This window comes from Lepisosteus oculatus, chromosome 3 (genome assembly GCF_040954835.1).
Source record: "Lepisosteus oculatus isolate fLepOcu1 chromosome 3, fLepOcu1.hap2, whole genome shotgun sequence".
Taxonomy (NCBI): domain Eukaryota; kingdom Metazoa; phylum Chordata; class Actinopteri; order Semionotiformes; family Lepisosteidae; genus Lepisosteus; species Lepisosteus oculatus.
In genome coordinates this window covers 40,527,686-40,552,481 of record NC_090698.1, presented here as the reverse complement: position 1 = coordinate 40,552,481, position 24,796 = coordinate 40,527,686, and the positions used below count along the sequence as shown (strand labels likewise).

The window sequence follows — 24,796 nt, the reverse complement described above, 5'->3', positions numbered from 1 at the left end:
CAGCTCAGTGAAGAGGTTGAATCTCTGCAGCACAAAAAAGGAAATCAATCCACTTTTGCCCCTTTCATTATTCTGCAAATAACGTATTGATCCATTAACGTCCATTAAGGATACAACAGTCACATTACTGTTTGCCAGTTTCGTTATACAAGCAAGTGGTCCTACAGATATTTTTTTACTATTATTGAATCTGTGACTTCATTTCTATTTATCATTTGGTTCCGGTTAATGTTGAATTTACATTAATAATTCAGGTTGGTTTAATTAATCTCCATCATTTGATTGCCTACAATGTTTTATATTGAACAAGTCTAGAGCCACCACATTAGGGGAATATTGCAGCATTTGTAGTGCTGAGACTTACTGTCTTACACTAAAAGTAACTCATCAACCAAATGATAGCTATAGACTTTAAAACAATATTGTACACTGACACTTACTGTATCAGGTCTGAAACAGACCATAAACTGATTGCCATCAACTTCAATAAATTAACTTGAAAAGCAAGATAAAGATTACCCCATTATTTAAGTATTTCTTTATGAAATAATAACTATAGAGACAGTATATGGCTTCCAAATGTTTGCTGCATTTGCATTCATATGCTCTTAAAAGAATAGTTCCCAAGCAAGACAACTTCACAAAGCCAGGTCTCTATTGAGTTTAAAATTTATTCTCTGTGACTACATGCGTGATAAGTAACTAGCATGTATCTTTTTGTGAATTTACTCTTCATTGTTTTAGGGAAAACGTCTGAAATTGGAGCATTTTCAGGAAGCCATCATCTTAAAGCTTTAACATAAGTTTGTGAAGTATGCTGAGTATATAAGTGCAAGGAATTATGATACAGCTGCATACCAACCCTAAAACACTGACACAGTTGAAATATTTAAGAAACATTTATTTGAAACTGGCTGTACTTGTTTTAGGGTTTGATTGGAAAGGAATGTTATCACAAGGCCAGTCCAAACCTTTTTTTGCAGTTAGAACTGTTTCAGATTCCACCTGCTATAACAAATTTTGAATGCGTAGGAGAATTGAGAATTTCTCTGTGTGGCAAAAATAAACAAGATCCCACAGTCATTTCCACATAGATTATAATGGTAGGCTGTTAAATTCCAGAACAAGTTTATTGAAAATGTGGTCTCGTGCCATTAATTAAATCGCAACCAAAGATTACCATACCTCCAGTTACATCATATTTCTTTAATATCCATGGTTTCCCCCCATACATCTTATTACATTATCTTCTGCAATTTACCTTTAACAACCCAAAAGCTTTTTAGTTTGGATTTACTGTTCCTCAAGAAAAGAAAACACGGGATTCTAATGTATGCCCATGCATTTATAAGTCTTGCATTATTTGTACTCTTTCCATTGTATACAAATTAAGTTACTAAGAAAAACAAAACAAATAGCACAAACTCAAGAGATGACCATAAGTGTCAGGCCTGACAGCGAAAGAGTGGAGTTCATTTTGGTTATTGTGAAATGCAACTCAAGCAGTTACAATGGATTTTTGGATCTGGAAGGACAGACACCCAAGAAAAACCAGGATGGACTGGCACAAACACACGACGAAAATGCAAATGATGGGTTCATTCTTTGTGCTTTGGTTCTCAGTTTCTGACACATGCCTTGTAGTCAGGTCAGACATTTGCGGTACACAAATCCAGCACCGTAAACAAGTCATATGATTAGATTTAGACATTCAGTTTCTTAGACTGCACGCTTGCAGGCTGCTTTGTCCTCCCAGTGGTGGTCCTCAGCTTGAGCATTCCCTCATCCTCCTCCTCATCTCTTCTGCGTCCACAGTTTCCATCTCTCCAACAGAAGACATCAGATAAAGGGGAAGAGCTCTGCAATACATGCATTTATAGAGGGGAAAAAGGCATCAGGTGCAACATTCCAGATGGCCTTTGAAGGTGTGTGGAAATGCTGTTTCCTTTCTTCTCTTTTCAGCATGGAATAAACCTTTACTTGTGTCTTTGCAGCCTATGCATGCTAATACAGCTCCCTATTTGAACTTCATCTAAATGACAATGCTTTTTTTCTGGGTCTTTGCTTTTCACTCAGAAATTTCTCTGTACACTTTAGTGAATGTGATGGCTGGAGGAAAAACTGTTCGAAAGAAGATGTTAAAGAACTTAGAATGTCAACAGCACATTGGAGCACAATGGCATTGAAGTTTGCTGCTTAATTACCATATGGAGCATAAACGTTTTTTATGAATTGATCAAAAACATTACTAATACACTAGAAAATAGGAAAAACATTGTTATAGTAAAGTTGGGACATGGCTTCAAAATGGGTCCATCTACGCTGATTGTGCAGTTAACAATAAGTTAGGATTCTGCAATTAAAATGAATAAGACATTTCATTCTGTCAGTTAGATCAGTTCTCGGTCATGAAGTACCACTGTGTCTGCTGGTTTTTGCATTAACTGGGCCCTTAATCAACAGTGCTAATTGATGCCAGTAGTTGATATGCTTCTTTCTTCATGTCTGCGCACATGATGCAGTTTAAAAAATATCCTCATAGAATGGTCTTCAGTCTACTCTTGGGTAACTCCAGCCCATTTCCTCATCACAAGATAATTTAAATTTTCAATTTAAAAGCTTAAAAAATTTAAGTTTATATATTTTTTAAATTTCAATTTTGTGTCAGATATTAAAAGGTCAAATGAGATTTGCGATCGGTATAAGCCCTGTGCTAATTGATGATTTTCAGGGCTGTACTCATTCAGGAATGTGAGCTGAAATATAACCAATTGGACTTAGTAAGAAAGTAAGACAAAACATCCTTAGTAAGAAAACGAATACGGTGTCATTACTGCCTGTGTCTGTTCATCATTAATAGGTCACTTACTTAGAGCTGTTAAGTCAAAAAGGAGGGTGGCATGGTGGTATAGTGGTTAGCATTGTACATTACTGGGGCCCTGGGCTCAATTCTTGGTGGGCTATCTGTGTGGAGTTTGTATGTTCTCCCTGCATTTGTGTGCGTTGCCTCAAGGTGGTCTAGTTTTCTCCCACAGTTCAAAGACATACTAGTAGGTGTATTGGCTTCTGGGAAAATTGGCCATGGTGTGTGTTCTTGCCTATAAATGCCCTGCAATAGACTAGCATCCCATCCAGGGTGTACCCTGCATTGTGCCCATTGCTTGCTGGGATAGGTTCTGACTCCCCCACAACCCTGAACTGGTTATTATGATAAATTCTTAAATTTCTAAAAAAATCTCTATGTGCTTAAGCTTTTAGAAATAATGCACTTTAACTAGGGCACTCAACGAATACTTTTGAAACCACATACTGAGTCACAGACACTAGTAAGTACTAGTGTTTAAGGGCCTGAGCAAGCACAGGAGTTCTGTGAACCACTTACCATCAGAAAGTTTAATTCTGTATTAAGAACAATGCATGCAAGTAAAACTAAGTGATAATTCATTGAGAAAAAATATTTTTAAAATAATTTAATAATTTTTCAGGGTGCAGATTTTTCCTACATGAACAAGGTAAATACATACAAGATTCAACAAGGAAAGCCTTATCCACTTGGATTTGGATTCAATGCCACTCTTCTAGACAAATGCCAGTTCTTCCCTCACCTTTGCGGAACTTCCTCAACAGTTTCTTCCCGTGTGGAGCTCTGATGCTTGCTCCAGAAGGCCACGGCTTCCTCCCTGCGCCCAAGGCTCCAGAGCGCTTCCGTCAGCCACAGCTCCGTCTCCTCGCAGCCTACAGACAGACCAAGAGTCCTCTGAGCCTGTGTGACCTCCACCAGCATGGCAGCGTCGTTGCTGCACGGTGGAGGAGCTTGACAAGGGCCTAACTCTAACCCCGCCTATAACATCACGCACTAGTGGGACCATAACCAAGTAGTTCAGGTGGGTAGCTGCGTCAGCATGCGTAGGCTGCAAAGGAACAAGTAATAGGTTTATTCCATGCTGAAAAAAAGAAGAAAGAGAACACAACGTTTCGGCCGTGGAGCCTTCTTCAGGTGTGAGAGAGACAGGGCAGTAGGCAAAGGTAAAGTAGCGGGAGAACAAAGGTTGAGAGGGAGGAGGAGTGAGAGGCGGGAGCAGGGGACAGAAAGAGAGGCCAATCAAGAGGTGTGAAGTCAGAATGGGTGCAGAGAGGTGTGAAATGAAACTTCCAATGAATGGAGAAAATTTAAAAGAACAGTAATCTGTCGTTAAGGGAAGGGAGAATGTGTGATCCTAGCTGCAGAATAATTTTAGTTTCGGTGGTCTTTCTGATGTATGAGTTCGGAAAACCATCTTTGAGAACACAGACGGAGAGATTAGAGTGGTCGTGGCCGTCAGAGGTGAAATGAGAAACAATGGGCTTGGAGAGATCTTTAATCTTCACAGCCCTGACGTGTTCTCTGAAGCGGTCTCCGAGTCTCCTTCCTGTTTCCCCAATGTAGATGGCTGGGCATTTACTGCAAGAGATACAGTAAATAAGGTTGCTGGAGGTACAAGATGCTGTCTGGGTGATCCGGAATTGTCCTGAGGGGCCTTGAATGAGTGTGGTGGTGGCTTGCAGTAAATGCCCAGCCATCTACATTGGGGAAACAGGAAGGAGACTCGGAGACCGCTTCAGAGAACACGTCAGGGCTGTGAAGATTAAAGATCTCTCCAAGCCCATTGTTTCTCATTTCACCTCTGACGGCCACGACCACTCTAATCTCTCCGTCTGTGTTCTCAAAGACGGTTTTCCGAACTCATACATCAGAAAGACCACCGAAACTAAAATTATTCTGCAGCTAGGATCACACATTCTCCCTTCCCTTAACGACAGATTACTGTTCTTTTAAATTTTCTCCATTCATTGGAAGTTTCATTTCACACCTCTCTGCACCCATTCTGACTTCACACCTCTTGATTGGCCTCTCTTTCTGTCCCCTGCTCCCGCCTCTCACTCCTCCTCCCTCTCAACCTTTGTTCTCCCGCTACTTTACCTTTGCCTACTGCCCTGTCTCTCTCACACCTGAAGAAGGCTCCACGGCCGAAACGTTGTGTTCTCTTTCTTCTTTTTTTCAGCATGGAATAAACCTATTACTTGTTCCATAACCAAGTAGCCCACTCACTCGTTTGAAATTCATGCTCCCGAGTCTTAAATTCCTCAAAGTCATCTGCAATGCCTCTGTATAACCCTCTAGTGTCATACATCGCCTGACTATTTTCTGTAAAATGTCCTCTGTCGGGCAGATAAACATCACCCGACTCCAGGTCACTGCCCATGGAGTTGCTGGAGTGGTTAATTCCCCTGTCACTCTGTGTTGCACTGTTTCCTCGTCGATTTTTTTCCCCCAGCCTCCACGGCAGTGCTGTGCAGTATGTTGCTAGCAAGCACTGAGCCTGAGCCACCGTAGGCTAACCTCTTCATAAGTTCTGATCCAGGAGAACATCTATATTTTAGTCTGTTATACTGTTATCTCAAACTGATCTCTCTTTTTTTTAGAGAGCACCAATTTTATGCTTTTGTTACATTGGTAATATTAGGTGATATAGTAATATTCTGTATTTTGGTGGTGACCCACAGATCATTTTAATAATCGTCACAGGTTTCTTTTTCTATCCTTTTCATTTCATTTCTGTCTTTCCTGTAAAACTTTTTGTCCTATTTAAATTTTTACGATCAGTATACCTCCCATAGGAAATTGCGCTGTCGCTCGTGTAAGTCTCGTCAATTGATTAAATTAGGTAGGTAATTAAAGGTCATTAAATTAAATGTCATATCCCTAGACCAAACCCCAGATCTAATCCTGGCCTTAGCTTGATTCTATCCATTTATTTTCCAATACGCGTATCGAGTACAGGATCATGGGATGGAGCAGAAGCCTATACCAGAAAGCAACGGGAGAAAGGCAAGATGCACTCACACCACAGCCAATTGTCCCACCATTTAACCTACTGGTATGTCTTGGGACTGTGGGAGGAAACTGGAGCACCTGGAGGAAACCCTGGCAAACCTGGGGAGAACACACAAACTCCACACAGACAGCACCTCAGGAACTGGACCCATGGCAGCAATGCTAACCACCGTGCCACCTGTATTCTATTTCAAATGATGAGCATATTTAGAAAGTGCCATGAGAGAGACAGCTTTCAATATTAGCAGTATTAGTGAATTACAATCGGGATGATAGAATAATGATTTTTTTCAAAGCACACAATGTTTAACTCACTGTGTGTTATACTGTGAGTTGAGAGGGCACATAATTCAATGTAACACTGGGGCCCTGGTGAGGGTGCACTGACTGGGTTGCATCAGCCTTTTAGTGTAACATAAATGCTTCTATATATCCATACCATCTAAATATTATGCTCTCATGTGACATCAAATGACCTTTGTTAAACCTCAAATTGATGCAGGCTCCTCCTTTCATGTTTAGGACTGCATCTTATGGCATAATGAGGCATTCAATTCCTTATAACAGGGATTGGCAATTTAAGACCTCATGTTCTGGGGTGTCTCCCTTTTCTTTACACCTCTGATCATAACGATGTAATTGAACTAGATAAGATGTTGAGACACTTTTCACTTTAGCCCTTAACCAGATGAAACCTGGAAAGCCCTGCAGGAATCTGACTCTTGAGGACTAGACTTGCTCTGCTCCTACAGTATAAGACAATGCACAGCACGATGGTATTTCTGTTGCGATAACCACTCATTTCAGCAGAAGACAAGGTAGCTCAAACGTTAAGGAGCCCTTGTTAAACAGATCAACCCCCTGTCCTGCATTGGCCTTCAATTCACAGTGTTTCCAAAATTAGCAAGTGGCTGGACTCCTTTGTGCCCTGTTCTTTAAAGCCGACAAATCCAAGGGCTTGTAGTAAGGAATCCAGCAGCAGCAGTTGTTGATATAAAATCCATCCTCCTATATTTCCAAGTTGCTCGGGCAATAAGCATCTGCTAAATGCGTTACAATTTTTACAAAAAGACTGAAAATTAACTAAAGTCATAAAGCACTGGATTGAAAAAAAAAAATCAAAAAGCAGATATCTGCCCAGGCCTGCAAGCCTTGAAATGATTTTTTCCAAGTAAAGTGAAAATACTGCTAGTGCTCTTTATTCTATCTCTAAAAAGGAGTTCCGTAATGTGCTAATAAACAGATTACATAAAAGCTAAATATCCTGGATAAAACACTCCACACTTCATTTGAAAATTGTAATAACAGATCTTATTGTTTTTTTTACCACCTTCTGATACTTTACCTTTATTAAGCTAAATAAGCTTTGTGTGTGATTTTTCTACTTTTTTCTAACATTCTTGGAGCCTACCTGTCATAGTTGAGCACAATGCTCACTTGACGTATTAAAAGGGCTTATTTTGACAAAAACAAATCTTAATTGGCTCTTTTTAAAGTGTTTCCATATAAAACATTTGTTTAGTGTTAAAACAATAAGTCATGCACCATAATTTCCCTTCCAGCATTATGACTCTAAAGAGATTTAACAGTAATCACAGTAAGTAAACTGAGAAAGCAAACTTTATACTCCCTTTTAAACTTTATACTTGAATTACTGCCTTTGGAAGTGAAATGCTTTTAATCAACCCTATGGAGCAGAAAGTAGACTTAGGAATGAATGCATTGTGTTTATCTTGGATTTGGATGCATTGATAACAGAGAGAGGAAAAATAATGAAAAAAAGTGAATCCCAAAAAATTGTATTTGCATAGGATTAGCAGATTTGATTATACTGGTACAGACTGAACAGTATTGGAAGCAAGAAAACTGGTACAGCACATTTTATACTCCTTACTCAACAAAGGAAACTATGTGATGAGCTCTCTGAGTCATTGTAAAATGTACATGAGCTCACTGCTTTCCCCAAGTGAGCATTTCTCCTTTTCTTTAGAATAATTTCACCACAGTAAATTAACAAATAACCGAGTTCAGTAAATAAAAGATTATGAAGAAACCGCTAAATCACTGGATGCATTAAGCTGTGAGATATGAACTAATTTTTTAAACCTTCAGTACAGCCAGTGACTTATCTTCAAATTGAAGGCCAAAGAAATCCAGGGTATTGTGTAAAGGGAGAAAGAGTTGTTTAAAGTGTGGAAAACAGGGCATTGATGAGTGGAGATACCTCACAGTTGAGTGAGGGCATCAGTGGGGTGACACGAGAGTCAGTTTTGGGACTACGGCTTCTTAATTTGCATGAATGATTTTAGAAACAGATGTATTGTGTTAATGTGGATTCTGAAATCGGACATTACAATTCGTAATAAAGCAGCAATAACACCTAGTGTGATAACATATGGCTGTGGCGTGAAGGGGGAGAACACCGTACCTGGGGTTGCCTGTAGACTGAGCTGGAAGTTGAGGAGAGCCTCTTTCCCTTGCTGTCTTGCCATGAAGCTCACCCCTCTGCCAGCGAAAGCCAGGGCCTTCAGCCTCCGCAAGGCCATAATGCTAGTTAGGGTCTCCTCACACAGGTCCGGACCTCCTCGCAGCCACCATGAAACAATAAGCCTTAGTCACTGCAGAGCTCGCCCAGCTGAGCTGGATAATGACACCACAGCAAACACAGCAGCAGGCATGTGGGTCATCAGCACTACTTCACATGACAATGACACAATCAGGGTCTCGTTTTTCCTTGCAGCAATCCATTAAAGCCTCTTTGAAACTTGTTGTCCTTTAATGGAATGTGGCATTTTAACCACATTCAGGCCAATTCCCTTAGAACCAGGCTAAAGAGTCAAGGAGAATGAAAGAGATGTCAAATTCGACGCAGTGTCGAGGCAATTAATCGTGAACTCCAGATCTCTTCAACAGGATAGAGACCTGTCTGGTGACTTAATTGTGCTCAAGTGGCATTACACTGACCTTAAACTCAGCCCTACCCTCAAATAATTCTCAACATCAAGTCAGTAAAGAGAACCTGAACAACTGTTCACCTGAGCCACAGCAGCAGAGGAAATCAAAGTTCAGGGATCACGGCTGATGGAGAGAATAGCAAGCATTTCTATTTGAAACTATACAATGCTAAAGTATAACGTTCATTGTACATTATTTTGGTTAGCAATTCATACCAACAGGTCTGCATGCATATCTGTGGATCATTTATCTGATGTCCTGCTCAAGTAACCTTTAATTATGGCCCCAACTCAACTCTGATATAAAAAGAACTCTGACCTTATCTGTTATCCAGACCAACTTTGATCAACTAGCAAATCCTTAATTATAATCTTATTTTTAATTTCCAAAGATAATCGTGAAACCAAACTTGAACCCTCACTTATGTTCAATTACAACCTACAGCCAAAGGCCAATAATCTTAATCACTACAATAATCCGAACCTTAAATCCAAAGCCGACCACTGCCATAATGAATATCTACTACGCAACAAGCATTAACCCTTCTTTAACCCTCTGAACATACTTCTACCCTAGCAAAAATAAAACCCTAGCAATTTCCTTTATGCCACTTTACAGATCATGACTGTTCTTCTCAGATCTCACCATCTAGGTTTTTTACACAAGAGTGTGTTTTTTTTTCCCAAATATCATTGGGCATCTAGGAAAAGTAAAAGCCACTTGACAGTCAAGTGTCAATACGCTGCCCCTGAGCATTCTTAACTGTCACTCACCTGTATGTTCAACAGGCACCTTAATCACAATATTTATACACCTGCAACACAACAAAAGAAAACTTAATTCAATTAACCATTGCTATTGCATGTGTTTGCAGGAAAAAAATCCATCCATCTCTTTTTTGAGGATTGATATTTACCTAGAAGGGGAGCATTCATTCATTTTGTTAATGTCAAATAGTTTGCGTGAAAAACAAAGACTAAAACAGAGGATATGCACTCATTTTCCAGCAGATTGAAAAAGGAGGGTGATGGATTGTGACAAAACAATGGGCTTCCCAGTATAATCCAGAGAATGTTTGGTTTGAATGGCTATAAAGTACAGAATGATTCTAAACTCTCATCAACCAAAACAATTCTTTGCAGCAGGAAGACAAAAAACTTGTAGCTAGATTAGAAAAATTAACAATGCGGTTATGTTAAAAATGGGTATTTTAATGTAATGGGTATGACACTAAAGGTAATTTGTGAAATCTTTTGCATATAAAAAACATCTTAAAGAGAATTTCTAGTGGCGTACATGAATGAAATTCTTTATTTAAAGCAAAACTTCACTTCACTACGTTTTCCAGTTTTTTATAAATCCAGCTACCTGATCAAACAAGACTGGAAAGAGTTTTGAAAACTCTGGATATTCTGTAAACCCAATGAGAAGTGAAATTCCTAACCTTACAAAAACAGTTCTGGAATATGTTTTTTCTGGATTAAAATCAACAGCTGAATGCTAAAAATGGGGGGAAAAAACTACATTCAAGCTTTAATGTTTTTCTTTTCTAAAATAAGCAACACAGTAATCAGGTTAAGTGTGGGAATTTCACAAATCTACTGTTTTTAACCGAGGCTCTAGAACATCATTAAGATCCCTTTTCAAGGGCTGAATCATTAACATGGACTGTTCTGTACTCCGGTTTGTGAATATAGACAATTCAGGACTAAGAGAGTGGGACAAAGAGGTTTTTACCTTACCTGGTATAATTACTAATCGACTCCTTACTCTCTTTTAGCCAAGTAAATGCCTGTCCCTGGAAGAAAAAGGCCGTTGCAGCCCAAAGGGCACAGTTCAAGCTTTCTTTCTTCCCCTCTGTATCTTTCCGAAATTGTTTTCCACACAGAGAAGGGACCAGAAAAGCGGCACTGGTTTCTTGGAGTTCTTTCTGTGACAGATCCAGGGTGAGTCTCTGCGGAATGAGGTCTACCGTCTTAGCAACAACTTCCTCACATACTGCAACAACGTCCCAGTATCTCTTGGCCTTCAACAAGGATACTGCCGCTTCAAGATAGATTTCAGGGATTCTGGGAAGGGCTGGACTGCTATCCGTGGTCACCTAAGAAACATGATTGCACAGTTTACAATGAAAGCCATTCCACGCAATATACTTCTCTATTTTCTTAATGCATCTGTAATTTTCATTTTCTCCCCTGAAAGAGATTAAACCATGAAATACTGATACAGTGGAGCCAACTCCAGCTGCAAAGTTGGAAGAGACATACGTGTTTCCTGAAAAGCATTTTAATTATTTTAAGAAAATATGAAAGAAAAAAGCATCCAATGTATATTTTCATTGTAAATTTATAAATGCTTATAAAACAGACTGAACATTAGCAGAAATAAAAGACATTTAACCACGAATTGAATTTAACTTGTCTCTGTGGTATTAAATGCATATGGAACAAGAAATTATAAATTCCACATTGCAAAGCCCTCTTCAGGTGTGTAAATAAGGCACTACAGCCAAAAGTGTTTACTTTTTTTACCTCATTTCCGCTTGGAACTTTTAGGGCATGGACAGTAACACAGCTCCTCACTCTAATCTGTGGAGCAGTGAAATTTTTGTTCTGGCTAGTCATTTTAGGCATGAATGTGAAGAGTTTAATTATTTTCTCATAATAATTATTTTCCATGGCTTTGGTGGAAAAAATACTTATTATGCAATTCACCTTGCTTGCAAACCCAGATGAATCCTGTTATTAGAATATTTCTTTCTAATAACACTCCACTGAAACCTTTAAACTAGATATTTGATGCAGTATTTTCTCTACTTATGGCCTTCAGAGGAGACAAGTTGTTGTGAGTCCAGAGGCCTCTAAAATAAAAGTATTAGAATTTCTTGTAGTTTAGCTCTTCTTTAGGATGAGAGGATTTTTTGCGTAACACATCAAATTAACATTTTGAAACTCATCCTTGACCTCTTTCTCAAGGAGACTTAACTTGATTCATGATGTGAACCTACCAGCTGTTCATCGTTATGAAATGAAGTCAACAGGTCAAGATACTGCTCTACTGCTTCCGATATTCTGTAGGACAAAGAACATCAAATAAAACACAAATAATAGGTTTATTCCATGCTGAAAAAAAAAAGAAAGAGAACACAACATTTCAGCCGTGAAGGCTCCACGGCCGAAATGTTGTGTTCTCTTTCTTTTTTTTTTCAGCATGGAATAAACCTATTACTTGGTACCCACCTGATCAAATAAAACAGTTAATTAACAGCTGTACTAGACTCATATGCACCATTAAGACAACCAAACATGCATTTAAATAATTAATCAAATAGTCTTGAAAAACACGCCTTTCAATATCTCAATTACAGTGTCCCGAAAAAAACAACAACAATTATGCCAACAGCTAAAATTAAACTTCCCATGTACCTGTTTTTGTAATCATTAGTTTACTCATTTTTTGTACACTTTCAGGTTTATCCAGATGTTGGAGACCAGGACAGGTGATTCTAACACTAATCAACAGTGCTCATGCAGGTATACAGATACCCTCTCCCACACACCCCAAAAATGAGTATTAGGACATCAGGTGGCTAACATTTTACCATCAACATACAGTTCATGATATTCAGCATACCTTTTCACTCAATATAGGCAGCTTTTTTAGATGATTGTTGCAGTGTGTGGATACATTGTTAGAATAAGTTATAGATAGAATTAAATAAACTAGCTATGAACATTGACAAGTGACTTGACTGTATCCAGTGTGACAAACTCCTGGATGTTTGCGATGTACCTGCAATGTGGCACAGGAGATCCCTGAGATGTACTGTATACAGAGGAATTGTTCCCAATAAGGGCAATGTACATACGGTGGCTTGGAACCATGAGAGCATAACCTTTGTCAATTTGACTTAAAGCACAAGGTTTTTCTCATTCTTAAGAATGTGCCACTGAACACAGTTAAGGACCAAAAAACACTTGTAGCTAAGCAAGAATGTAATTAGCTTAAGATACATTCCCAACACACAGTTCAGTTACAGGTATATACATTTAATGTACAGTACCTATAACCCATAAAAAGCAATACATAGATAAATAGGGTCACTAGACTCAAAAACCAACAAAGCCATTCACTGCTTCAGAGTAGATTATTCCCCCCAACACTGTTCATGCATACCATTCAAGTCTTAATCCTTGTGTCATAGTGTGTGGTTGTAAAAATTCAACTTTAATGTTGGGGCATAACAATTCGTAGTCTTAGTCACTGACTAGAAGAAAAAAAATACGTTTTAATGTTACATCGAAGTCTATAATATCCTCAAAATATTTTTTTCCATTTTCCAAAACAAAATAAGCCACAAAACATCTACATTGCTGGTTTTTGGTGCTTTGAAAAATAACACAAGCCCCTCTTTCATCAAAGACTAATAATCCCAACCATCTGTATAGTGGCTCCAGGGAAATACACCAAAAACACATTATCCTTTCAACACCAATAAGCTGTTTGGTCTTTATTTAAATGTTTTATTTAAAAATTGCTCTCTTAACACAAAACAAGGCTTTTCAACAAAGTAGTAATTTACTTCAAAATAACAGATACTGAAAATTAAAGATCAACTACAGAACACTAACTCAAACTTCTAACCACTCACTCGTACAACCTTAGATATACCGACCAATTAAGTCCCTTGTGAAAATGTGTTCTCTCCTGTTATACCCCATTTGTACAATTATTTAGTTATACCATTAGTGAGATTACGCCTAAATGAACTCATTACAATTTGAAGCACTATTTAGCAGCCTCTAGTGGCTGATTATCCTTTATTACAGTCTTTTCTTATGTAGGCCTGGCACACCAGTTACACACAAGGCATTACAATTTGAAATTTGCCTGTTAGAATTATGTTCTATAGAATGTAAAGTGCTGTTCACTTTGGAGGACAGCTTGTGTAATCTGAAGTTTAGTAGCTTCAAAACAGAATTTAGACTTCAGTCTGCCCAGTAAATATCACACATTATCTATTGTAACTAATGTTTTGCTAAGGTTCTTAACTGGATTTTCAGATACAAGGTCTTTTATCTGCAATAAGCTATGTGAGCACTTTCAGTCTGGGATAAGATCAATGCAGAGGGCAGAAACAGCTCTTACTAATTGCTGATGTTTTTCTTACTGGATTCAGTGTTGCCTTGAAATTAGGCACCAAGAAAGTAGATAAATCCATTTTGTAACCGGTTTATCCAATTCAGGATTGCAGGGGAGCAGGAGCCTAGGCAAGCAAAGGACACAAGGCAGGATACAACCTAGAGGGGACACCAGTCAACCACAGGACACACACAGAGACACAAACACACATGCCTCAGACAGGATCCAGTTTTTCCAGAAGCCACTTAACCTTCCAGTATGTCTTTGGACTGTGGGAGGAAACCCACATGAACATGGGGAGAACGTACAAACTCCACACAGCACCTCAGGTCTGGAATTGAACCCAGGGCGCCAGCGCTGAGACAGCAATACTAACTACTGTGCCAGTGTCCTCTGCAGTAAATAAAATAAAGGTAATTTTTATTGTTGTTGCTGCAGGATACAATTTACCCATGATGAAATGTCAGTATTCCCCATTATTTAACAATTGTGGCACAAACAAATCTTAAACCTAGAAGAAAGTGACTTACTATTTGACCCCATCAAGTCTCACATCTGTCTTTGAAGTCTTACCTTCCGTAACGCAGATTGCTTTGTGCCAGGGAGTGCTTGACACCGAGCACAGCTGGCGTTTTGAACGTGGAGATCAGAGACGGGCTGCAGAGCAGAGACTCGTGGGTAATCAGATGGATCCAATTACAGCAGGACTCTTTCTGTGCAGAACACACCACAGCCTGTGGAGAACAGTGGGCCTCGTCTGTACTTACTTTGGTCTACAGATTCTCGCAGGGTTACTCCTCTTATTTCTCTTCTACAAGCTGTACTCAGTCTTTTTTTTCTGGTAATGCCTGTTATACTTATTGCCATACCCCCTGACTCCTTCTGATGAGTTTTCAGATCTTTGTTTGTAAGCCATCCTCATCTTCAGCTTCTTTCAAACAGACTGATAGTATTTGCTTTAATCCTGTGTCTATGATTTATTTGTTTTTTTCAATTTTCCTTGTCGAAATGTAGTAATTCAAGTTGAGCAGGCTCTTTTAGTGTGCTGTCCAGTCATACAACTATTTGCCAAGTGATTTTTATTAAAGAGATTCAACTGACAAATGATCATTACCTGAACCACTGACACCAACAAAGAAAAGATTCAGATGCCCCTTCTAGAATTAACTAACAAAATAAGGAGCATTAGTTGACGTGAGGCTAGAAAGTATACAAGTAGCTTTCAGCAATGATAAGTTACTTACGGAATGAAGCAAACGGAGGGCCTCCATCTCTGCCTGTGCCACTGCTAGTTGTCTGAACACAAGTGAGCTCTGATAGAGCGCGCTCAGACAGCCAAAATCTATTTCCAAGGCCTTTCTGTAGCACTGCAGGGCACTCTGGGGCCTACCCTGTATACCACAACCAAAAGCACACTTCCTTACAAGACAAGTTAATATTGTACATATAGGGGCTTTCCATATATTACACACCCCTATTAATGTTCTTAATTATTTCTGACCATTGCCAGATAGTCTTTTTTCTTCACCATAACTATTATAAGATAGTAGAAGGTACCACTGTATTCATCCACCTAGACACCAGAGATGAAACTCAGGGAAACACCTCTAAAGGTGTCAGATAATGCACCTTGTTTACTGATAATGGATGAAATTCAGAGCTGTGTTTTTGGGTCAGATATCTGGGCTCACCCATGGAGCCACACAGAGGAATATTAGAAAAATAATAAAATCAAATTGCCTCAAGTTTCATATTTCAAGGTTGCAGTCACCACAAAGTGAAAGAGTTCAAAATGAGAAATGTCTAATATTAGGAGAGCCATTGTGTTGTGTCAAGAACGGCAATAATCAATCTGACATTGCTATGCCTTGTGTAACGCACAAACAAATCTGAACAATTATCTTTGTCATCTAAACACCTCTTGAAGTATATCTGCACAAGAGAAGGACAAAGGCAGTTAAGCAAGTTCTTACCAGCTGTCTTAAACAGAGACCCATTAAGGTATGAACCTGAGCCAGGACACTCCTCGGACAGGGCAGGGCTGCAGCCTCCTGGAAATTAAGAAGTGCCGCAGAAACTTCCCCTGCCTCCATCATCTCAGCGCCTACCAAAAACACATAGGAACTGAATGACAGAGCCTGTGCAGCAATGGCTTACTGCAAATGTCACTGGTTTTAAAAGCCTTCTGTGCATCTGTGAAACCTTACTTGATTTATGTCAACCAGGCACCTTTCAAGGGACTATTTCTTAAAAAAGACTAAAGCTTTAAAAAAAAGCAAATCTGACTCTTGGGAAACTCTGCCACTCAGTATGGCCACGTTCATACATCAAAGGCCCTTAACCTTTTTATTTGTCACAACTAGACACAATTAATACAGAGTCACCAAGAGCAGAAGTTTTACGCACTACTCATAGCTTGGGGGGAGATATTAAACTCATCTACTTATCTAAATAGCCCCAACCAGACACCCATGAAAGTCTGGTTGAGGCTGCTTAGTTTGAGGTTAACCCTCTGGCATTTTGCTAATTTGATGGTATCTATTGGTCTACTGCATGGTAAATTTCACTTAGAGTCTAAGCCAGTAGTTCTTAAACCTTTACTGCAGCCTACACTCCTTTAAAAAATGTTTTTGTACTCTTTAACAAAAATTGTTGACCTACGTCACTTCTTTAAACCGAAGATACACCATAATTAAAGAGATAGAATTATTCAATTATTTTAATTTTACAGAAAAACTAAGATTCCGTATAAAATTATACAGTTTTTCATGTTTACCTTAACATACATACTGTAGGTTTGACGAAACAAATTAATTGCACTTGTGCTGTGTGTAATTTGTGTTTTAAGTGATTTGCCTTTTAAAAGTACAACAGACATTAAAGCAAAAAAAAAAATCCATTCATTTTCTAACCACCTGATCTAACTCAGGGTCGTGGGGGAGCCAGGACAGGCTCTGGAAGGCAATTAATGTAGCGGGATATAACCTGGATGAACAGACGCAAACTGCACGCAAACACTCACACCAGGGTCAATTTTTCCAGAAGCCAATTAACCTACCAGTATGTTTTTGTGGACAGTGGGAGGAAACCCGAGTACCTGCAGGACATACGAACTCAGCGCAGATAGCATACCACGAATTGAACCCAGGGCCCCAGCGCTACATAACAGCCATGCTAATTACAGCACCACTGTGCTACCCTAAGACAATACAGGCTTGATGTAATTAATAGCAACATATTGGAGGAGATCATTCCAGGTCAAGAATGGCACATATTTTCTGGAACAGTAATAAATGTGACACACTCTTCCAACATGAGGTATTTTGAGATTATAATATTTTTCTGGATTTGTTTTTCTTGCAAATATTCTGACTTACAAAAAGTTAGTTAAAAGATAAAATGCTTTGCTATTGGGGACTTTAAAGATCACTTTCATCTGTTAAAAAGGCAAATTTAGCTCTAAGAAATGACCTTAAACATTCTGGCTCTGAGAAAGTAGACCTTAGATGCTGGAATCTCCATTCTATATTCCTTTCACTTTTCTCCTCTAAATCCAGACTATAGTCCCAGCCACAGGCTGTCATACTAACCCTGAGTGACCACAGTGCAAATGCACAGGAGCTCTCTTAAATCCCCGGCACTCAGTGCAACAGAAAGGGAGGGATTCTCTTCAATTGACAAGCTTATATTTCTAACTGCCATCAGCGTGTCTGCTGGAGGTGAAAATGCCTCTGTCTGAAAGAGAGAAAAAAAACTGTCACATACATGCAGAAAACTCCTCAAAATCAATACTGAACCACAATTTAGGATCTGTCTTAAAAAACAAACAAACATTTATTTAAAGTGGGTATTGATATATTCTTCTTGCCACACCTATACAACTGTCCAGGTAAAACAATCCATCCAGAGTGATTTAGACATCTAACAAAGAAGCCTATCATAAAATGAGTAATTAATGAAACAAAGTGAGTCTCAAAGAGTGGATTTATCATTAAAAACAGGCAACTCTTAACCAGAATCATGAGCTAGACTGAGGCAAAGTTCCAAAGCATAATACAATAAAAGAAGAGGACTCTTCACAGGTAGCTGTAATGGGATGCTTTCCTATAGGAGCTTATTCTCTGCATTGTGGTGGTAGTGCTTACTTTATCTGCATAGTCAGCAATCTCCATGTAAAGGCCCCATTAGCAACCTACGTATGGTGCATTGAATATAGTCTTTCAGAGAAAGACAGCACTGCTGAGACAGGAGAAACATACCGCCACCAACACTTTGAAAAGCATCCTTTTATTTGCTATTCCTGTTGTGTTGATTCTTAGGTTCATGTGAAATAATTGGGTAAAATGGCACAAATAATGCAAAGCAGGCTGTTCTTTAATGCAAATGCCAAAAATAACAGGAAAGATGCAAGCAAATCCTACTCGAATCAGACAAATCACTATGGGGCGCAAACAGCATAAGCCACTTATTCATGAATTCTCTGCAGAAATGAATCGGCTTCAGGATAATATTAACCTTTCTGCATATAGAAAGGACAAAAAAGAAAACTGCAGGTTAAATTAATTTAGTTTGTCCCATACATCAATGCTATTTCTTTATCCTTCCAAATCAATAGGATCAATCATCCTTGATCCTATCACAGTCAATGATTAATTTTCTAGAACAAGGTCACTGTGCTGAAACATGTAAACAGACTTCTACACCCCAGGTCTTTGTTGTCAATGTCTATCAGAATATCTTCATTAGTTTTGTGTGACACCCAACCACTCTAGCCAAGAAAAACTAATGGCGTCCTGTCCAGAGGAACAGCATGAGAATATTTGCATTTTAAAACTAGCGTCTCAATGCATTCACCAGGCCTGGAAATTGAGTCCACTGGACATAATATTTGTTGAATGTAAAGCATGACTGTCCAGAAAGACAGAAATGAGAGCCTTCTGTTCACTCAAGGCGGAAGCCAATAATTAAGAGATCTAAAAATTGTAATCTCCTGGAGATTAAATATCACAGGGATGGGTGGCAAAGATAAAGGTTTTGTCAACTGTATTTGCTAAACACCTTGAATTAAATCCAGTAAGACAATGTAACATTAGCAATTAGATTCACCTCCACTTCTGCTTGGCAGAGAGCAGACACTAATAACTCTATTTAATATGCAGTATATGGCACCACTGCACCTAAGTTTGCAATCACTCATATAGAAAGGACAGATTCCCATTTTGTATAGCACTCGGAAACTCAGTAACTCTACCATTTGGGGCATTCAGCAAACCCCTGATAGTCAGCAGAAAAGTCTGACGCGAGAGTGTACTAGCCTTCTTGGAACAACATTCTTGTACAATTAAAATTGATTTTGACCACATACAGTAGGACTGACCTCTATGACAGCAGTGCTAAAGCTTCACACTTGACGAAAAGGTGACAGACCTTTTACATGCTATCGGGCACGCTAAGGCCTTTTTGGCTGTCAGTGAGTCACAGGGCACATGTGATGCATTTCAACACAAGTACAGTACATAATCCAGCATTTCTGAATATACGAGCAAATTGGAGGTCAAACCTGATATTTTGATGGGAGTAAATGTCACCGAAATTGAAAATGAAAACACTGTACACTCTAGGTCAGTCTATAGTTCCTTCTTGCTTTAAGAAAACCACCATTGTCCCTGTTCCTAAGAAACCCAGAGTCAGCAGCCTGAATGACTACCGCCCTGTTGCACTCACATCAGTTATCATGAAGTGCTTCAAGCGGTTGGTCAAAGCATATGTCACCTCCTCACTGCCTGACACCCTAGACCCACTGCAATTTGTGAATCGCCAGAACAGATCAACAGAAGATGCTATTGCCACTGCCCTCTCACACCTAGATAAGAAAGGAACATAATGTGAGAATGCTGTTTGTTGATTACAGCTCAGCATTCAATACCATAGTGCCCTCAAAGCTCGTCATCAAGCTCCAGGACCTGGGACTGAACACCTCCCTCTGTAATTGGATCCTGGACTTCTTGACGGAACGTCCGCAGGTGTTGAAGGTGGGCACCAACATATCCTCTACCCTGACTCTAAACACTGGAGCCCCCCAAGGCTGTGTGCTTAGCCCTGTCCTCTACTCCTTATTTACCCATGATTGTGTTGCCATGCATAACTCAAACACCATCATTAAGTTTGCGGACAATACAACAGTCATTGGCCTGATCGCAGATGGTGAAGAGTCTGCGTACAGGAAGGAGGTTGAAACCCTGGCAGCATGGTGCCAGGAGAACAACCTCTCTCTGAACATCAGAAAGACTAAGGAGATGATTGTGGACTATAGGAAACACCAGGGAGGAGATCACACACCTATTTACATCAGTGGGACTGCAGTGGAGAGGGTCAACAGTTTTAAGTTCTTGGGAGTTAACATCTCAGAGGACTTAACCTGGACCCACCACACCAACACCGTGGTCAAAACAGCACGGCAGCGCATATTCTTTCTCCATAGGCTAAAGAGGTTTGGCATGCCGTCACATATCCAGGCCAGCTTCTACAGGTGCACTACTGAGAGCATCCTGACTGGTTGCATCACTGCCTGGTATGGGAACTGCTCCGCCCGAGATCGCAAAGTACTGCAGAGGGTGGTGAAGTCAGCGCAGCTCATTACCGGCTGTGAGCTACCAAACATCCAGGATATCTACTCAGCCAGATGTCTGAAGAAGGCCAGGTCCATTCTCAAGGACCCCAGTCATCCCAGTCACAAACTGTTTTCCCTGCTACTGTCCGGTAAACGGTCCAAGTCCAACAGACTACGGAACAGCTTCTACCTCCAGGCAATAAGACAACCTGGAGCTCCTTTAGCAAATCACCTGTAATGGCTACATGGACACACAGTTTTCACTGTATTCAGCATAACTGCACTACATGTATATATTGCATACACCATGGACACATAGCACATAGACACATACAGTAGCCGCTCTACTCATATTGAGTTTTATTCAATTTCAGAAACGTAACATGAATGCTGTGATTTGTGATTTTTGTGATTCTTGTGAGCTCGCAGAAAAGACATTTCATTGCCAGCAACTACTGCTGCACGCCGTATTGTTGTGCATTTGATAAATAAACTTTGATTTGATTTGATTTTTAATGGGCTATATTAAGCTAGCCCTGTGACAAAAACCAGCCAGCGGACTACAGACATTAATAACTGGAAAATAAAGGATGACTGCATTAACTGCCTGTAAGTCTGTAAAACCCTCACAACTGACAACAAGGCCATTTCTCACGGCAGGTTAAAGCAAACACGCCAAAAGAAATCCAACCATCTTCTTTTGATGCAGTTTTATTGACCTTCTCAATTCTTCAAGATGAAAAGGGATGGAAGCCAATTCAAGGGTGTCAAGGTTACAGATGTAAGCTTGTTTTTCCTTGGATCACTAGTTGATTTCAAAAAACAAAACACTTTTAGCAGGAAGCAGAAACTTCCAGGACTAATGAACTGAAACCATTCCCTTAGCACAAGCAAGAGAGATTTTTTTGGGTGGCCTAAAGGATGTTTTTAATGTTACTGTCTTTACCGGATTAACCCACTCACACACCCTCTTGCGAGAGCAAAGGACAACAGTCTGCTTGCAGGATATTTCACCAGCTCTCCTACTATGGTCTGGTGAAATTAAGATGACACCTGTGGATTTCATAAAACAGAGCAAATCCCTTACTTCTATCTAAAAGGGAATACAGACTTCATGGACATTTGACAGAAATCTACTTTTTACTTTAAACAAATCACTTTTAAATCACAACCACTGGATCAATCATTTTGTTTCGTGTAAATTTTCAATTCCCCACTGGAAAACCCATGGAGATGAAAAGCCTGGTTCACATTTGCGTCCCAGGGACTCCCCGAGAATTTCGGGGCACGGCAAGGCTAAAGTCAATGACTTCACCGGACCACACAAATGTTCCTCTTAATGCAATACGAACAAAAGAAACAACCTTTCTGCCATTCGTCAGTGGCTCACCCGTGAGTCGGCCAGCAAGACAGCCAGTTCCCTGATCTTCTCAAGCTGGCTGGCAGATAGCCACTCCGCCCACTGCAGACAAGCCAGTTGGTGGAAGCAAACGATCCATTCCTGAGAGCCGGAGATCTGCAGTACTGCTCGCCACAGATCCAGGGGGTCAGAGCTTTGTGGCTCACTGTCCAAGGCTTCCAGTGCTAGGCGAAGTGAAATCACATTGGAGTCATTCCTAAAGTACAGCACCTACTCACGAGTACTCTATAGATGATTTACTCACTGAAATTCAACTGCGACATACTGCACAGTTCTTTCCCATTATTGAAACTCAAAGAGGCCTGAAATGGAGGTGGTCTTGGTTACATGCTGTCCTAGATAGAGAACTCTTTACTGTTTGACACTGGACTGTATGGTAATTTTAAAATAAAAGTAATATAATAACGGTGTTGCATCTGGCAGAGTAAATAGGATTTAAACAAGGTCAGTCTTAAGCATATACACAGCACATTATCGTGCACCAAAAATCATAAAACACTCAAAATCACAAAATACATAGTGAAAAGCCTACAGGTTTTAAAGTATCAGGTTACAAACATAACAATAAAACCAATTACTATTACCAATACCTCTCACTGCCAAAATACTAGTAGACTTTCGGCTCACTGTTCATAAAACTACTTGGCAAGACAAAAGTAGCATTTCTGCTGTCTGATCAAATCCTATAAGCTTCTCTGGGGTCCGCAACATTACTGTTCTCCAAAAGATCACTAAACAAATGTCTTGGTCTGGAAACACAGAATAAAACAGGTGTTACAGGAAAAATAGAATTATGCTGTCCATGCAACAGCTCTGACCACAAGCAGATGAGGCAGGCTATACATTTCACTTCCTGTAGATGGCGCAGTTATACCTCTGACTAGACCCAGAGTCAGGAGCTCTCCTCTTCCAGCTCCTCCATGGTCTGACAGGCCGAAACTGAACAGTAAGGTGTTGTAGAGAACAGTCAGTTCCAGAGAAAGGGTGGCAGCAACAGAGGGTAGCCCTTGTCAAACACAAACAAGCGAACATTGTGAACTAGTTTACTCTGTGTTATAAAATAAACCAATGTCTTACTTTCTTTATACATTGGGAGAACTAATATGCTATCTTACCTTGTATTTTTTGAAGCAGCTTGCCAATTTCGGAGTAGCACTGTTTCAGTAGGTCTTTTTGATGGTTTCCTTTCTGCACTCTTTGAACTGACTGTACGCAGGAAGAAACACCGTTTTTACTTACATTTATGTACCTTGCTCATTGAGATTTAGTAAATAGGTTGCACTTGTAAAGATATCTAAAATAATGCAGGTCACACCAAAGTTTGGAATTGAGTCGTTTCAAGTTTGTAAGCAATGAACTGTACGTGCACTTCTTACACGTGCACTTAGTACAACTTTTATGAAATGAACAATGCCTTGAAAAACAGCAGAAAGAAAGAGTGGCAGTGAATAAAAATAAATACGTTATATAAATTAAAAATCTGAAAGGATCTATAACGTTCGTTAAGCTAACTACAGTATGTTGGTGCAATTACCTTCCACTTTGTTATAATACTGTTGTTCTCCTTTGTCCAAAAGTCCAAGCAGCCCCGGCGACCAAGGCAATTTTCCCGATCCATTCTTTTTTTGACAAGTACACAAAACTTAATGGGAGCTTTTTTAAGGCTTACATTGTGATATATTGGTATCACGCATTTACACGAAAAAATATATCAAACGATATTGCATGACTACATTCACTAAACTTTGAGAACAGTTCGTGTAAATTAATGATCACGGTTAATACGACTCTAAAAGTGACGATACAGTATTTACAGAAGAGCAAAGCTAAACACTCTTGCACGGGTAAAGATGTAAATCCCGCTTCCTCGCCAGCTTTGATTGACTTCTGGGATTGAAGCGACAGCGTTTCAGCCAATAGCTGGTCTCATTTCTGATGACGCACATGACAGACGGATGTGAGAGCTCCTCCAGTGTAGGCGGGAAATTTCAGTGTAATGCATGTAGTGCAGTAGAGCAGAGGGATGTTATGGTACAAGGACAGCTATTTTGCTTTCAGTGACGAATTATAATTTAAGTGATGACGTCTTAATTGTTTATCGAGCTATTGTGTTACAAGATTCAAATGTATGTGTTTTCTGGTTGAATGTTTCCTTTCAGTAGTAGAATATCTGAATTGTCTCTAATGTTAATTACGAACTTCCTTTTTTTAATTGCATATCACGTTTTATCACCGTTTATTAATCCGGGGCTATATACATAAAATAATAATTTAAATGTCTGTGCTTTATTAAGTCAAGACACCTGTAAATGAAGTTCAAATAGGTAGCTGCGTCAGCATACGTAGGCTGCAAAGGAACAAGTAAAGGTTTATTCCATGCTGAAAAGAAACAACGTTTCTTGACACCTGAAGAAGGCCCCACTGCTGAATCATTGTGTTCCTTTTCTTCTCTTTTCAGCATGGAATAAACCGTTACTTGTTCCTTTGCACACCTGTAAATGTCATGGATGGTGACCCCTAAGCACAGGAACTGATTTTAAACTTTTCATGGGGAACTCTAAAGGGCATTCTGTCATGATTTCCCAGATGGTACCTTTGCACCATTGGCTCTCGGGTACCAGGTGCCTGAACCTGTGCTTCCTTTCTTATAGCCACAATTCTAAGAGTGCTAGGACTCCCAGAGCCACCAGTGCACCCAGTCAAGACTACATAATTGCCTGTTTTGTACTCTAGTAATTACAACATGCAATACTGCCGACTGATACACACTGAACCCATGACATAAAATACCCAA

At 39.6% G+C, this 24,796-nt stretch overlaps 1 protein-coding gene across 3 annotated transcripts; it reads right to left on the bottom strand.

Annotated features, from left to right (window-relative positions):
• Positions 1-1,091: 1,091 nt before the first annotated feature.
• fancg (FA complementation group G) lies at positions 1,092-24,165 on the bottom strand. Of its 3 annotated transcripts, none has more exons than XM_069187161.1 (14): positions 23,537-24,165; positions 23,118-23,208; positions 22,877-23,008; positions 21,973-22,166; positions 17,563-17,707; positions 15,946-16,076; positions 15,217-15,363; positions 14,546-14,706; positions 11,838-11,901; positions 10,573-10,931; positions 9,604-9,644; positions 8,304-8,459; positions 3,606-3,735; positions 1,092-1,859 (listed from the first exon to the last, which is right to left on the bottom strand). In XM_069187161.1, the coding sequence occupies exons 1-14, from the start codon at positions 23,618-23,620 to the stop codon at positions 1,766-1,768; spliced, it is 1,929 nt and encodes a 642-aa protein (XP_069043262.1). In that variant the 5' UTR covers positions 23,621-24,165; the 3' UTR covers positions 1,092-1,765. The 3 variants fall into 3 exon arrangements, with proteins under 3 accessions (XP_069043262.1, XP_069043263.1, XP_069043264.1); XM_069187162.1 differs by having other exon boundaries at positions 8,304-8,456; positions 23,537-24,164; XM_069187163.1 differs by lacking the exon at positions 15,217-15,363.
• Positions 24,166-24,796: the final 631 nt, after the last annotated feature.

What these genes read in the sequence shown, in the direction of transcription:
- fancg (XM_069187161.1), bottom strand. Translation starts at nt 23,620, where the DNA reads ATGGATCGGGAAAATTGCCTTGGTCGCCGGGGCTGCTTGGACTTTTGG. An exon ending in TTGCACTGTGGTCACTCAGG is followed by an intron (nt 16,077 to 17,562) that starts GTTAGTATGACA and finishes TGTTTTTGGTAG; the next exon opens with GCGCTGAGATGATGGAGGCA. An exon ending in TCGATTAGTAATTATACCAG is followed by an intron (nt 9,645 to 10,572) that starts GTAAGGTAAAAA and finishes GTTGTGTTGCAG; the next exon opens with GTGTATAAATATTGTGATTA.